Source organism: Pelodiscus sinensis, chromosome 19 (assembly GCF_052426305.1).
Source record: "Pelodiscus sinensis isolate ZL-2025 chromosome 19, ASM5242630v1, whole genome shotgun sequence".
Classification (NCBI taxonomy): Eukaryota; Metazoa; Chordata; order Testudines; family Trionychidae; genus Pelodiscus; species Pelodiscus sinensis.
In genome coordinates, this window is record NC_143070.1 from 35,349,771 (window position 1) to 35,362,619 (window position 12,849).

At 52.8% G+C, this 12,849-nt stretch overlaps 1 protein-coding gene across 2 annotated transcripts; it reads right to left on the bottom strand.

The window, feature by feature from the left end:
• Nucleotides 1-3,847: 3,847 nt before the first annotated feature.
• On the bottom strand, nucleotides 3,848-12,532 carry JRK (Jrk helix-turn-helix protein). 2 transcript variants are annotated; one of them, XM_075913578.2, is made up of 4 exons: nucleotides 12,373-12,532; nucleotides 9,079-9,352; nucleotides 8,468-8,668; nucleotides 3,848-7,722 (listed from the first exon to the last, which is right to left on the bottom strand). In XM_075913578.2, the coding sequence occupies exons 3-4, from the start codon at nucleotides 8,652-8,654 to the stop codon at nucleotides 5,990-5,992; spliced, it is 1,920 nt and encodes a 639-aa protein (XP_075769693.2). In that variant the 5' UTR covers nucleotides 8,655-8,668; nucleotides 9,079-9,352; nucleotides 12,373-12,532; the 3' UTR covers nucleotides 3,848-5,989. The 2 variants fall into 2 exon arrangements, with proteins under 2 accessions (XP_075769693.2, XP_006114656.3); XM_006114594.5 differs by lacking the exon at nucleotides 12,373-12,532 and adding an exon at nucleotides 9,690-11,763.
• Nucleotides 12,533-12,849: the final 317 nt, after the last annotated feature.

The window sequence follows — 12,849 nt, forward strand, 5'->3', positions numbered from 1 at the left end:
CCCCTAGGCGGATGCACCGTCCCGCGGTGACAGGTGGGTTTGTCTGCCTGCTAACCCCCAGGTCCCCATTGAATCCCTGGGGCTGCCGTTTGCAAGGCCCCTGCTCCCCACCCCTCCCTGGGAACCGTGTGTCCCTGCCTGGAAAAGGCAGCGAGTGGTGACAGCCAATCTCCGGTTCAGCCTGCAGGATCTGACCTTGGCGGGAGCAGCCCTGGAACCTGAGGGCAGTGGATAGGACGGTGCCTCTCCTGCAAGAAAAGTGACCCTGCCACCAAACTTACAGGAGTGTGAAGGTAAAGGAAAGGGAGCCATCCCTACGAGAATGCAGCACTGACGACATTCAGCGTAATCCCCAGAATCATAGGCCAGAAGGTTCCATACATAGGGGAGAGTTCTTGTCTCTGCAGGTAACCTGCCAGCCACCTTTCCCACAGGTGGGCTGGGGGTCTCAGGGACCTGCAAGGGGCTTAGACCGCAGGGATGGACATGGTATGAGCTGGGGTGAAAGTAAGGCATGCACCCCAATTTGCTGCTCGTTATGCCGGCTGGGGCAGCAGGCATATGAAAGTGGCTGGCTAAAAGCGAACCTCCCCCGCCATCCACGACTCCGCCAGCCCTGAGCCCACTCACTAGTACCCTTGGCTACGTCTACACGGGCGCGATCTCACGCAAAAACTCTTTTGCAGAAGAGTTCTTGTGCAAAAACTCTTCCACAAGAGAGTGTCTACACTGCCATGTGCTTTTGGGCAAGAGCATCCGTGCCAGTGTAAACACTCTCTTGCACAAGAAAGCTCTGATGGTCATTTTAACCATCGGGCTTTCTTGTGCAAGAAATTCATGTTGCCTGTCTACACTGGCCTCTTCTGGAAGAGCTCTTGCGCAAAAGGGCTTATTCCTGCGCGGGAGCATCAGAGTTCTCGCGCAAGAAGCCCTCATTTCATACATTAGAACGTCAGTTTACTTGCGCAAGAACTCACGGCCAGTTTAGACTGGCAGCAAGTTTTTACGCAAGAGCAGCTGCTTTTGCACGAGATCACACAGCCCTTGAGATTTGTACCAGGATCCTGCTTTCGGTTCTGCTCCTCATCAGGGAGCAGGAAGAAAGCCTCCCAGTTACTTCCACCCATGGCTGAATCCATTGAAACGTGCGGGAGCCGGGAGCGTATATCGATGGAGCATTTTACTGGAACGTCTAAGTGAAATCACAGGACCAGAGCTCACATTAATTAGATTGCAGGGCTGGGCAGTAGCCCTGGATCCCGCTCTAGGGTGACTTCCAGGATCAGCACCCAAACGAGAGCGGCTTCTGTAGCGGAAATCATTGTAAAAACCTGACTTTCTCTCTCTCTCAGCCCAGCGGAGGCGACTCTGGACTCAGACACGGCCTATCCCCAGCTCGTCCTGTCCAAGGATCGGAAAAGCGTGAGATTGGGAGACACCTTGCAGGATCTGCCCGACAACCCGGGAAGATTTTGCTCTTCCTTTGCTGTCCTAGGATCCGAGGGCTTCACCTCAGGGAGACATTACTGGGAGGTGGAGGTGGGGGCTGGGGAAGGCTGGGGTATTGGGGTGAGCAAAGGGTACGTGAAGAGGAAATCAAGAAGCTCCTTTAATGCCAAGAAAGGGATCTGGGCTCTGACCTCTTCTCATCCACCTCCGTCTTTCTGTGAGACACCCAAGCTCATAGGGGTCTTTCTGGACTATGCAGCGGGAGAAGTGACATTTTTCGATGCTGAGAACATGATCCCCCTCCTCACTCACTCTGCCAAGTTCACTGGGAAAATCTTTCCGTTCTTCCGGCTCTGGACAAAATCATCGTATCTCAAGCTGTCCCCCTGCCGGAGGTGACAGCTTCCCTGTGTCTGCTGAGCTGTTTCCTACAGACATTCTCACCTCAGCTGGCCAGTCAAATCCTTTGCCGTTATCTCAGCTCCAACGTTACATTCCCCTTCCTCACCTGCACTGGGTTGTGAGTTACTCTTTGTAAAACAGATCGACCGCATTAAGCCAATGCAAACGTAACAGTTTTCCTGACAGTCGACCATCCGGTACAGGAGGGGGTAATAACTGTTGATGGGGACACGCCACGAATTTAATAAGCAATCCAGGAACGTACCCTTTCAAGATTTTAATGGAGGAGATGTGGGGTTGAGGATGGAGTCGGGGCAGACAGGAGTGTGGGGCATGGGGCGTTGGTCAGTGAAGGTGGGGCTGGGAGAGGCCAACCCCCAACCCCAGCCCCACCCCTTCTGCCCAGGCCCACCCCCACAGGAGCCAAGTTGCCTCCCCGTCTCCCCCACGGGGAGGGCAGGTACGCATTCCCAGCCTCCCCCCAGAATGCCCACAGTCCCTGCCTTCCACGCCTCCCCATGCGTTCAGAGCAGCTGGCAGGGGCCATGTGTGTTTCTCTGAACTGAGCTCTGTGAGCCCGGGGGTGGTGAGGAGGAGGAGGGAAGGGGCACGTCACATGCTGCCTGTTTTTTGGTGTAAAACATGGGGGCTGTGTCTAGACTGGCCAGTTTTTCCGGAAAATCAGCCGCTTTTCCGGAAAAACTTGCCAGCTGTCTACACTGGCCGCTTGAATTTCCGCAAAAGCACTGACTTTCTACTGTAAGAAATCAGTGCTTTTTGCGGAAATACTTTGCTGCTCCCGTTCGGGCAAAAGTCCTTTTCCGCAAAAGTTTTGCGCAAAAGGGTCAGTGTAGACAGCAGAGATTTGTTTTCCGCAAAAAAGCCCCGATCGCGAAAATGGCGATTGGGGATTTTTTGCAGAAAAGCGCGTCTAGATTGGCCATGGACACTTTTCCGCAAAAACTGCCAATCTAGCCGCTCTTTTCCGAAAACTTTTCCGTTAAAAGCATTTCCGGAAAATCATGCCAGTGTAGACGTAGCCGGGGGCAAAACAGTTTTTGCCTGTCTACGCTAGCCCTCTTGCACAAGTATTCTTGCACAAGAGGGCTTTTTCCCAAGCAGGAGCATGAAAGTATTTGCGCAAGAAGCACTGGTTTTGTACATTACAAAGTCAGTGCTCTTGCGCAAATTCAATCGGCCGCTTTTGCGCAAAATCTTGCCAGTCTAGACGTACCCGGGTTGTATACATTATTTAATGTATTGTAACTGTTGAGCGTCACCGTGTGGGGCTGTTGTACATAACTGTCCGTGTTGTTTTCTGAGTGTGAGAGCAAATGTTCAGTCTTTGAAGAAATGCTGCTTCGTTGCTAGTTTTGTGACAGTTTCTTGGCGGGACAGCTGTTGCAAACACCGAGGTTTGCTCGCTCCTAGTTTTCCTGTCCGCAGTTCGCGGCCCACTCTGCACACCAGCGGCCACCAGCCAGCGGATCGGGAGCCATTGGTCAATCCCGGAGCCTCTGACAAGGGATCCCGAGCAGTTTGGCCAGGAGGCTCCTCTACCTTAGAGTGCCGCCCCTCAACCTCTTGCTCGTGCTGTGGGCTGGGGGAGAGACGGCAGAGGAGGGAGGAGCTGAGGTCAGACTGTTCCTCTCCCCCTGCCCTTGTCCACTATATATTTGAGAGAGATTGTCTGTCGGTCCAAAACATGTCAGAAATCTCAGCTTCCCTCAAAGCAACTCTGGAGCTGCATCAGCCAGGGAGAGACGTTTCTCACCTGCCCCAAGCTGCAGTGAGAGAGGGCTGGGGTCGTTCTCGCTCCCGGGGCAGCTTGCACCCCTCACTCCCAGCTGAAGGCACCTATAAAAACAACTGATATTTTAGAGTTTGGCTGTTTCATTAAGAATTCCTAAACAGTAAGAGCCACCCTGTCTGTCTCCCCCCCAGCCTGAGGGGAGCGCAGGTGATACCCTGCCTGTCTCCCCCCTGGCCTGAAGGGAGCACGGGTGGAAACACCAAGGAGACCCCCCTATGCCATGTAGGGACTTTCCCCCCCACTGTGATTCACACACAGCAATTTCTCTTGTTTGGATTATTAACCTAGGAGCCGACACCGCAAACACTTCCCAGGCTTTTGACTGTAACTATCTGAGCTGCCTCCTTGACGCGATTAAATCTCTTGCTGGCCATGTCTCCTGGGAGCAGGAGCAGGGTCTGGGCTGTAATCAAATGACCAAGGCCGGGAACGTTAATGACAGGACCCTAAGGCTACGTCGACACGGGCAGCTTCTTGCGCAAGAACTCTTTTGTGGAAGTTCTTGTGCAAAAACTCTTCCACAAGAGAGTGTCCACACGGCCATGTCCTATTGCGCAAGAGATGTGCTTTTGCACAAGAGCATCCATAGCAGTGTAGACGCTCTCTTGCGCAAGAAAGCTCTGATGGCCATTTTAACCATAGGGCTTTCTTGAGCAAGAAATTCATGTTGCCAGTCTACACTACCCTCTTGTGGAAGAGCTCTCGTGGGGAGAGGACTAACTCTTCGGGAAGAAGCCCTGTTTTACAACGCTATCCTGTAAATTGACTTGCAGAAGAACGCGCGTACAATGTAGACAGCCGGCAAGTTTTTGCGCAAGAACAGCTGTTCTTGCACAAGAAGCCGCCAGTGTAGACGTAGCCTAAAAGCATATTTCTAAATCCACACTCTGACAGCAGAATACCTGGCCCGGTTACTAACAGTTCTGGACACTGGGAACCGAACTGCAGTGTTACAGGCCCCACGTTTTGAAACTCCGGCTGTTTACTGAGAGAACTGAATGTTGAGCCCTGCTGTGACGTTACCCATTTCCAGACCGGATGTGATCTCCTGGCAGGGAGGAGCTGGGAGTCCCCGATCTCCAGGAGACGAGGAAACGCCAATACTGAGAACTGCCTGCCAAGGTAAGGGATTGTTAAAAGCGGCTCCAATACTGTGTTACGTGCCCGTGACAAATTCCACACCAGAGTTTTCACCAGTCCTGCCAGCCCAGTGGAAACTTTTTCCTCTTTATTCACATGGGAAGGAGGTGGCAGAATTGGTTCCCTTTCTGGGGCAGGTGTTTGGTTTGTTTCTCTTTTCACACTCCCCTTTCCGGAGCCCCCTTTTTTCTGCCGTGCAGAGCGTGACTCCAAACCGGGTTCTCTCTTTCTCCCAGCAGGTGACGGGATGCCGAGGGAGACCGAGAAGGAGAATCCTCAGCTGGGAGTCCAGAACAGGGACAGACTGGGAAGACCTGAGCTGAATGCTTTCCAGAGACGAGGAAAAACGTGTAAGACTCAGCCCAGGCAACAGGGGAAAGAGACAGGGCAGAGACAGGGTAAATCCACTCACCGGAGCCGAGGGGTTGGAAAAATCAAAGAAACAGCTCAGCAGAGAATCCCCACCGGAGAGATGACTGTAGGAAAAGCACCCCTGGGAGATCAGCCCATCTTACTCAGCCGAGAAGCCGCGTGGGAGAAAAGCATTACAGATGTGCAGAGCGCGGGAAAAGTTCTTCTGAGAGCACTACGCTCATGAACCGCCAGAGAATCCACACCAGAGAAACACCCTACACCTGTTCCCTCCCTCCCAGGCAACCTCTCATCCCAAAGCCACCTAGCCTGGGGCCTGATCTCTCCCTGCCACCCCAGCTGCTGGCTGCCCCCCGGTGGCCTCTTTCATATCACCTCCTTCCAAGCAACAGTCCCTCCCTTTGCAGGATACGGAACACAGTCCCATTCCCAGCATTTCCAGTTGTCCTGGTGCAGCCAAACCCTGGCCTTGCTTTAAGTTAGGTGAGGAGGAAGCGGCCTACCCAGTTTGGAGCTCCTAGCTCTTACCATTTAGGATGTGGTCTTGAACAAATGGACTCACAGACAGACGCACTCTAAAATTTCTATATCTATGTAGAGAAAGAGAATCAGAAAAGTATTTCAACAGACACCTGACTCAGCCCCCTTTTGTACAAAATGTGGGGCAATTATGGTCTGCCTGTTCGTATAAAAATCCAGCAACATCACACTGGTTACTTGAGCTTTTCCACCAAACGAAAAATGTTTAAGAAATGAAATAACCTGACTTCACGCTACGCCTTTCAAGACACTCACTGCACCCAGTCCTGTGCTTTACTGCTCCTCAAGATTGACAACGGCTGCTGTCCATGGTGCTAGACCAGTGGCACACGCAGTGGCAGCTTTTTGAAACACCTTACTGATGTCAGCCCGCCTGCAAGTCAGTTGCCTTTTCTTGAGGAAGTTATTGTGGATAACGTGCAGCTGGGTGACTTCCGAAGCAGAATAAGAAGGTTGCTGCTCAGCAAACTTCACCAACGTTTCCAGACACTGGGCGGCCATTGCCCAAGAAACTTTAGTTTCTTCACTATGCTCCTCTGCCTCTGAATCGAGGTCACCTGCAGGACAGGTATTTCTCTCCGGATAGACAACCATTTCCATCATTTCAGAGTCCGTCAGGGATTTTGCATCATCTAGGCCTTGATAGACCTTGACCCACTTTTCAAATTCATCATCCTTCAGTTTAGCGATCAGGTGTGCGGGGTCACCATTTTGAAGGACACCAACTATCTCCGGATGCGCTCTACTTGTTGGTCTTCTGTTAAAGCTTTGAAATTCTTCTTCCTCAGAGGACCCCTCTGCAAATATCCCTTCTGCCCACAATTTTCTCCACGCTCGCTTTAAAGTTGTGGGCTTGACAACAGACCAGGCACGAGCCGCGTTGAAGACTGCATCCTTGATGCTGTACCGGGACTGAAACTCTTGGACCGCCCCTTCAAAGTTGAGCAGCTCCCTCGTAAATTCCCTTCTGTAGAGGGCTTTTAGGTTTTGCGTAATTCCCTGATCCATGGGCTGAATGAGTGAGGTGACATTTGCAGGCAGGAAGATGGTGAAAATATTGCCAGACACAAGCTCTGCTTCAGAAGGGCGAGCTTGAGAGTCATCTAAAACCAGAATAACCTTTGTGTCTTCTGCCAGTCCACGTTCCTTCAGGTGGTCTTTCACTGCAGGAGCAAAGATATGGTGGAACCAGTACAGAAATATGTCCTTGTCCACCCATGCATTAGGCTGTGTCTTGTACTCCACCAGCTGATGAACAATACCCTTGAATGCTCCTGGTTGCTTGAATTTTGAAACCATTAGCAACTTGATTTTGTGTGTGCCAGTAGCATTTGCACATGTCAGCAGGGTGACGCAGTCCTTGTTCCTCTTGAATACAGGTGCACCAACCTCACCTGCACCAGCGAGGGCTGAAGATGGCAGGCAACGCCAAAAGAGGCCCGTTTTGGCAGCATTGTAGAGGTTCTCTGGGGTTATACCATGCTGCCCAATCAGCTTTTTAAAGAACACACAATATTTCTTTGCGGCCTCAGGATCAGCAGGCTGTTTTTCTCCAGAGATATCAAGTCTCCTGATACCATGCCGCATCTTAAAGCGTGCCAGCCAACCATCAGAAAAAACGCAGGGCTCGGTCATTGCAAGCTGCTGATACAAGTCCTTGGCCTTTTCAATCAACATTGGGCCGGAAATCGACGCTCCCTCGGAACGCTTCAAGGTTAACCATTCATACAGCATGCTGTCTAATTGCTCCAGTTTGGGTTTGTGCAAAGTCCGGCGTTGCTCCAAGGCTTGGCTCGTCTCGGCAACCGACACGAATTTCAGGAGATCTGCCTTCCGCGCCTTAATATCGTAGATGGTCGATGAACCGACACCAAACTCCTGCATCAACTGGCTCCTCTTCTCTCCTCTTTCCAGGCGCCTGATGAGGTCCAGTTTCTGGGTGATCGTCAGCACCACACGTTTTCTTTTCTGCCCTTTGGTTGCTGACGGTGCATGGCCAGCCATAGCTGTAGGATGGGTCAGATAACACCTGATTATGGCACTATATTACACACAGACCCATGACACGAACAGGCTTTACTGCCACAAGTCTACAAATGCAACTTCCACCAAGGCCGGGAAATGATGCTGGGGGGGCTATTGGAACGTTCCCGGATAACTGAATGGGGATTTGTGTTACCGTCCACAGCAGATGCCAGTTCACCGAGCTTTCGAGACATTAAAGGGCCAGATACCAAGGCTAGTACTATACTACACAGCTGCCCCCACAGAACACTTGCAGTGTGTGAACGGCCTCACTCGCCCTCCCTCAGCCCCAACCCCTCTCACTGGAAGGAACCAGTGTGGCACAGAGATCAGCCACAGGAGGGGAACGACTTTGGGAACAGCGCCCTCCTTTCAGGGGTTCAGCCACAGGCACAAGGGGGACCCTGCCCCACAACTCCGATACCTGCCGTTCCTGCCTTGGCCCTTCCACCGACACCTCCAGCCAAGGCACAACAAGGGCCAGATGGTGGGGAAGCACATTGAGACCCTGGCAGTGGGAAGAGCAGCACCATTGGTATGTCCCTGACCCCGCGTCTCCTGAGAGGATGTGTGGAGGGGACAGTCTCTAACACAGCTAGGATTTTGGGGCTCATACCCCTGACAACAGGGGGCAGAAAGCAATAAGGGACCCTGAACCAAAGCCAACCCAGCTGCTCCAGAGCCCCCCCCCCAGCTTCTGATACCCCAGGGGACAGGAATCCTTACCCAGCCAGCTCACAGCCTCGTAATTCTCCTGCATCACGTCCCAGTAGAGGGCTCTCTGGCCCGGGTCCAGCAGATCCCATTCCTCCTCAGAGAAATACACAGCCACCTCCTCGAAGGTCACTGGCCCTGCCGCGGCCATTTCCTGTCCCTGGCTCTGCAGCCCCTGGGCTGAGTTGGGGACAGACATGGACGTCCTGCAGCCTATCAGGGGAAGAAGGGCAAATGGAGACATTTCAGAAGGGACTTTAATCCTTTCCACGCCCCCGTTCTCCCTGAACTCTGTCCCTGTTGACACACAGGCTGGACTCGGCCGTTTTGGGGAAATACCCGAGTCTAGATATTCTACACGCAGCACACACAGATTAGATCCCAAATCCATATCCATCTCTCTCAATATCTAGCTTGAGTTTCAACATCACTATGTCTGCAACAACGGGATTTGGTTCTGAGCACCCAGTGGTTCTGATCAACCAATTAAACACACCTGCTGAATGTTTACAGGATGGACTCCTACGACTCACAGAATTGGGGAGGAGGGGGGAATCATTAGATCACATACTCTGGTCTGTGTCACAAGCTATTGTAATTAATCCCGTTATCCCAGGACGAACCTTTATTCCCTCAGAGCATATTTTCTAGAAAGTCGTCGAGTTTTGCTTTGAAGACACTCAAGAGCTGGAGAATCCACCAGTTCTTCAGCCATTTGATTCAGCGGCTAATCATCTTCCTCACCAAACATCCCTGCCCCCTCCCTCGTCTGAATTTTTCTGGCTTCATCTTCCCGTTCTTGGTTCACACGGAGCCGTATCCTCAGACTGAGGAGCCACTGTGGTTCCAGCAGTTTTTCTCCATGAACAGACTGATAGCCAGGCAGTTTTCGGCCTACTGTTTAAAAACAACAGAATATTTAATCACACTGAAAAGGAGAGATTTCAACGTTCAGTCTCCTCAGGGCTGTAACTTTTGAGCTGTAACATCACACCTTTAGCATCATGCCACGGAGACAAACCCTTCATAAGGGGAAGACATAATGGGAAGTAGGAGTAAAAAAAAAAAAACCCCTAAAGTTAATTCCTTTAGTTTGAAATGTTTTAACTGCTTTTCCATAACAGTTAGGCATGCAGGGGGCTGCAGATACTCAGACGCAAAGAGCTGTGACAGCAAGGTAGTACCGGTAGCCCTACAATCGGTACCAGAGCCGTCTTAATAACGTTTGACTCACATGTGAGTCAGTATTATAGTCCATGTTCTCATTGCTCAGATAATGCCTGTTTTGCCAGCCACTAACGAGCACGAGCTAGTCTCCTGTAGAAACACCAGGGAAAAAGCCAAATCCAGCCAGGTCAGCTCTACGCCAGAGACCCCACCAACGCAAAGAAGGATTATGCATTTTAAAATCCTGGATTCCAGCCACACAGAACGGTTGCACTGTCAGAAGGAAGAACACCAGTGAAATGGATCATACCAACAGATGGAGCCTACATAAAAATCTAGGACATTAAAATGTGCACTTAGACATATAAACAATAAAGTTGAAAACCCAACACTTAAATATGCAATACACAAAGTACAGTAAAACTCTGATAGTCCGGCATCCAATTGTTCGGCCGAGCGCTCCTGACCAGCTGATTAAAAAGCCTGTCGCTCAGCACACATGCTGGCTGTAACCAGAGGGAGCATAAGGTTGGGGGAGGAGGGGATCGTGTTACAGTAGGGAGAAGAGCAGTTTTGCTTCAGCTAAGGGGAAAGGGGAGGGGAGGGAGAGGAAGATCAGGTTACAGCACAGAGGAGAAGCGAAGAGTAAAGGGGAGGGGAGAGGGAGGGAGCTGTACCGGGAACTCCCGATTCTCCAGCAAATCTGATAATCCAGCACCCACCTAGGTGCAAAAGGTGCCGGATAATCGGAAGTCTACTGTAGTAGAAGGGTAAAGTGTGTACTTCAGTCTTTGTAAACTGGGGAATTCCTTACAGAAATAAGGATTTTTAATATGTTTCAATTGCAAAAGGATTTTCCAAAGTATCTTGGAGCTTTCACATTTAAAAATCTGGCCCGTAGTGAACAGTTGGGATCCGAGATCTACCCAAGTGGTGACCTGTGACAAAGCGTTAATGTGCCGGGTAGAGGCGCAAAACAACAGCTAACAAAGGCCGTCCCCAGTGGAGGATGGAAGGAAACTGAAGGAGTTTTGATGCCAATTCAGGAATCTGTCAGCCTGGACATCACATGGTCGCAAAGAATAAACTTCTGTTGTGGGGGGGAAAGGAACAAAAATGGAAAATGAGAAACTGAAGCTGCAGCGCCAGCAGGAAGAGCTACACTAGAAACACTGGGTTGTGGGACTGCTCAAACTGCCAGCCACCGAATGCTTTCCGGGATATCTGGCCACAGAATATACCGCGATGGCCGACAACAGCTCTGTGCACAACGGCAGTGGAGGGAAATGGGGAAGGGACCCGAGTAACGGAAATAAACAGAAATAACTTTCCAAAGGCACAGACTGGAAGGGATAAAAGGACACCACAGGATAAAGGCCCTGCAATTCCAGCAACGGGAAAAGCAGGCGCAAGACACATGCAAACTCCTCTGAAGCTTTAAGCAGATGCAGAAATCCACTGGGGATTCATTTAAACCAGTGTTTCTTAAACTGTGTTCTGTGGCTGCGGAGAACAACAGAACTTAAAGGGGCAGGTGACCTTTTTTTTTTTTTTTTTTTTGCTCAACAAAAAAAACTTGGTGTTCCTCATAAAGATAAATGATTGTTTGGTGTTCCTCGGCCTTAAAAAGTTTAAGAAACACTGATTTAGACCCTAAGACCAGGTCTGGCCATTACAGTGTGTGGAAGGGGCTGTCTCTAAAATATCTCACTGTGTCTAGTCCCATTTAGCAGGCATCTTATCCGGAAGGGAAGAGCTGCCTTGTCCGGTCCCTGGGGGACACTGTGCCACTCGGAGCACAGCACTGCGAAGCCGGCCCGGAGATGCCCTATCCTGGGACTGGGAAGAAGCTCCTCTGCCCGCTATACAAACAGCTCCCAACTGCAACCTGCGATCACTTCCACCCCTTCGGCCCCCCTCTATACCTGGGTTTCTCCTCTGCCACTGGCTGGAAGGGCCTCTGCAGTTTTCTGAACCCTTTTGCCAGGCCTGATTTTGCTCCTTGCAGCCAGCTATGTGACACCCCCCACCCTCACCCGTGTGTTCAGTTGAGCTCCTGCACACACACCGATTCCCACCCCCCGCTGCATGATTTGCCCCAAGCAGCTGGGAGCGGGTGTCACCCAGGGGATGAGGGGCAGCGGGTGTCACCCAGGGGGTGAGGGGCAGCGGGTGTCACCCAGGGGATATGGGGCAGCGGGTGTCACCCAGGGGGTGAGGGGCAGCGGGTGTCACCCAGGGGGTGAGGGGCAGCGGGTGTCACCCAGGGGATATGGGGCAGCGGGTGTCACCCAGGGGGTGAGGGGCAGCGGGTGTCACCCAGGGGGTGAGGGGCAGCGGGTGTCACCCAGGGGGTGAGGGGCAGCGGGTGTCACCCAGGGGATATGGGGCAGCGGGTGTCACCCAGGGGGTGAGGGGCAGCGGGTGTCACCCAGGGGATCTGGGAGTGCAGGCAGAAAAGCCCTAGGGACGTTTGAACACTAACTCCCAGGGGTCGGGATGGTTCCCACGGTCCCTGCCCCTCAGGCAATATCTGCCTTGGACACCGGGTCTGTGTCCTGCTCATCTCCTGCCATGGACCCGCTGGGAACAGGCCAGGAGTGAATGCGCCCAGGGACTTGGGGGATGAGACCCCCCCCCATGGCTCCTGCTGCCCCTGCCAGGCTCTGCCCCCCAGGAGGGGCTGTAAAGACTTGGGGGGGCTGGAAGCTGGGACCCCCCCCGCCCTTTGCCCGGGGCGCGCACCTCACCTGCAGGCGGTGGCTCCGGGAGGGGGGGGGGGGGGCGCGCAGGGAGCGGGGCTGGGGCGCAGGGAGCGGGCAGCCGCACGCGCTACTCCAGCTCCGAACGCGCAACTTTAGGGCGCACCGCGCGTGCGCGGCTCCATCCGCGCGGCGCACGCGCAGTGACCGCGGCGTTGGCCGCTGCCCTGCCTCCGCCCTCACTTGGCGCCAGTCACTGCACCGGGAGACCGCAGGGGGCGAGGCGCATGCGCGCCAGCTCTGCTGAAGCCGCTGCCCTTCGCTCTGCCCGCAGTGTGTGTAAGAATCCCTTGGGCGAGGGGCGATTGCGGTGGCCTGGGAACAAGCGGCTGGGGGGGGGCAAACTGGGGGGGCAGGAGCTGGGGTTGGTCTGGGGGATGGAATTCTGCCAACCCCTGTGTGTGGAGCTGTTACAAGTGTCATGTCACACCCGCACGCAGTGATCCCGTACACGTGTGTGTGTGC

Bases quoted from the DNA above. Each gene is read 5' to 3' on its own strand.
- JRK (XM_075913578.2), bottom strand. From the start codon at position 8,654: ATGTCTGTCCCCAACTCAGCCCAGGGGCTGCAGAGCCAGGGACAGGAA. The intron at 7,723-8,467 runs GTAAGGATTCCT...CCCATCCTACAG, and splicing joins CGAGGCTGTGAGCTGGCTGG to CTATGGCTGGCCATGCACCG.